We start from the raw sequence: 1,518 nt of genomic DNA, 5'->3' as shown, positions 1-1,518 counted from the left end.
CTGGCCAACTTACTTCAGTTACATGTGTTTAAACAACAACAAAAAGAAATAATAATAGTAATAAAGAAATATGCATGAAAAACATAAAATAAAGCAGAAAATACTCTCACTTTTGCTATGAATTACCTCAAAGACTTACCTCTCTATAAAGAAATTATGGAAGGACTACTTATCCAACTTCAACACTCTTATCAAATGAACTATATATTCAAATCTATTTCTTACAACATGTAGACTACTTAAGAGTTACAACCAGCAATGGCATGAGCTCTACACTTACAGTAGACGGTGCTTGAAGAAGCCTGTCACTTACTTTTCAAATGGGCTCTTTGATAGTTAATCAAGTCTTAGTTTGTTGTCACCTATAGCTGCTAAAAATTTTACTATACACTGGCATGGATGAAGACAGTACCTATTCCGAACTGTAAAATGTTACTTCATTAGCAGATCAAATTATACAAAACAGTAACCCTGGTTACAAGAATTCTTCATTATAAAAAGCCAACACTCCATAGGATAGAAAGCAATAACAATTTCAACAAGTGCCCTAACTTTATTGTAAAAACTGCACTCATATTTTTATTTACACTATAAGGCTAGATCAAATATGAAAGAAGCAATAAGCAGGCAACTTGCTTATTGCTCAGTGAATAAATATATAAAAGTGAAAGCTGTAGTTCATAAATGAGCCTATTAACATGAGTATCAAGAGTGTGGAAATCAGCAACTTACCTTCTGCTGGAAAGACCAGTTAATAATAAATGGATGCAAGGCAACAAATACTGCCACGTCAGCAATGGTTAGTAAACTGCCGCAGAAGAATGCTCGGTTGGCAAGCTGTCTATCAATGTGCTTCAAACATGAATAAAAGGCCTGGAAAGCAATATAAAAAAGACATTACTATGGTTTTCAGGACTTTATCACACAGTTATTTGAAGCATCAGTATATCTTTTATAATTCTAATAATATGTATTCCAAAAATTTACAGCCCCTATATCTCACCTCGTAAGTTGGACAGTGGAAGAGGTCAGTGGCACAGTACGTTAGCCAATTGTGGGTGAGACTCTTTTCCAACAATGTTGATCCCTCTAAGGTAGCTTTCTGCTTTCTTACGAGGCTCAGGAGTCCACAGACGAACCCTGCTGTTTTTTTCCCTCCAACCTCAACTGTAATCTGGAATACATGGAAATCAGTGAATAACACATATATATAACTTTACAAAAATACAGACAGTAAATAGACCAACAAATACATGCTATCAGATTATACCACAAAATAGAAACTTCCAATCCATGAGATACCTATAAAGCTTATATCTAAGTTAATCTAAAAACTGCACTTTAGGATATGTTATCATATACGTAGAGTCACAGACAAAAATAACCACCTATCTGCTGAAAGATACAATCTCAAAAATGCTCCCATTCTGTGTAGTGTGTCATAGTAAGGGAATGAGTAATGAAAAGGAAATGGTTGAGGAAGGAGGGTGAATACTGAATCTTTAGCCATAATTCAAA

General features: G+C 34.5%; 1 protein-coding gene across 1 annotated transcript in view; it reads right to left on the bottom strand.

Moving 5' to 3' along the window:
- LOC119585824 (eukaryotic translation elongation factor 1 epsilon-1-like) overlaps nt 1-1,518 on the bottom strand; it is a 4,475-nt gene that overhangs the window by 437 nt on the left and 2,520 nt on the right. The window contains exons 2-3 of the mRNA XM_037934549.1: nt 1,004-1,174; nt 733-873 (exon numbers count right to left, since the gene is read on the bottom strand). Coding sequence (XP_037790477.1) covers nt 733-873; nt 1,004-1,174 — 312 coding nt within the window. The remainder of the gene's footprint in view (nt 1-732; nt 874-1,003; nt 1,175-1,518) is intronic.

The sequence above is a fragment of the Penaeus monodon genome, chromosome 20 (genome assembly GCF_015228065.2).
Source record: "Penaeus monodon isolate SGIC_2016 chromosome 20, NSTDA_Pmon_1, whole genome shotgun sequence".
Lineage (NCBI taxonomy): Eukaryota > Metazoa > Arthropoda > Malacostraca > Decapoda > Penaeidae > Penaeus > Penaeus monodon.
The sequence above is the reverse complement of the archived record's forward strand: the minus strand, read 5'-3'. Positions and strand labels throughout refer to the sequence as shown.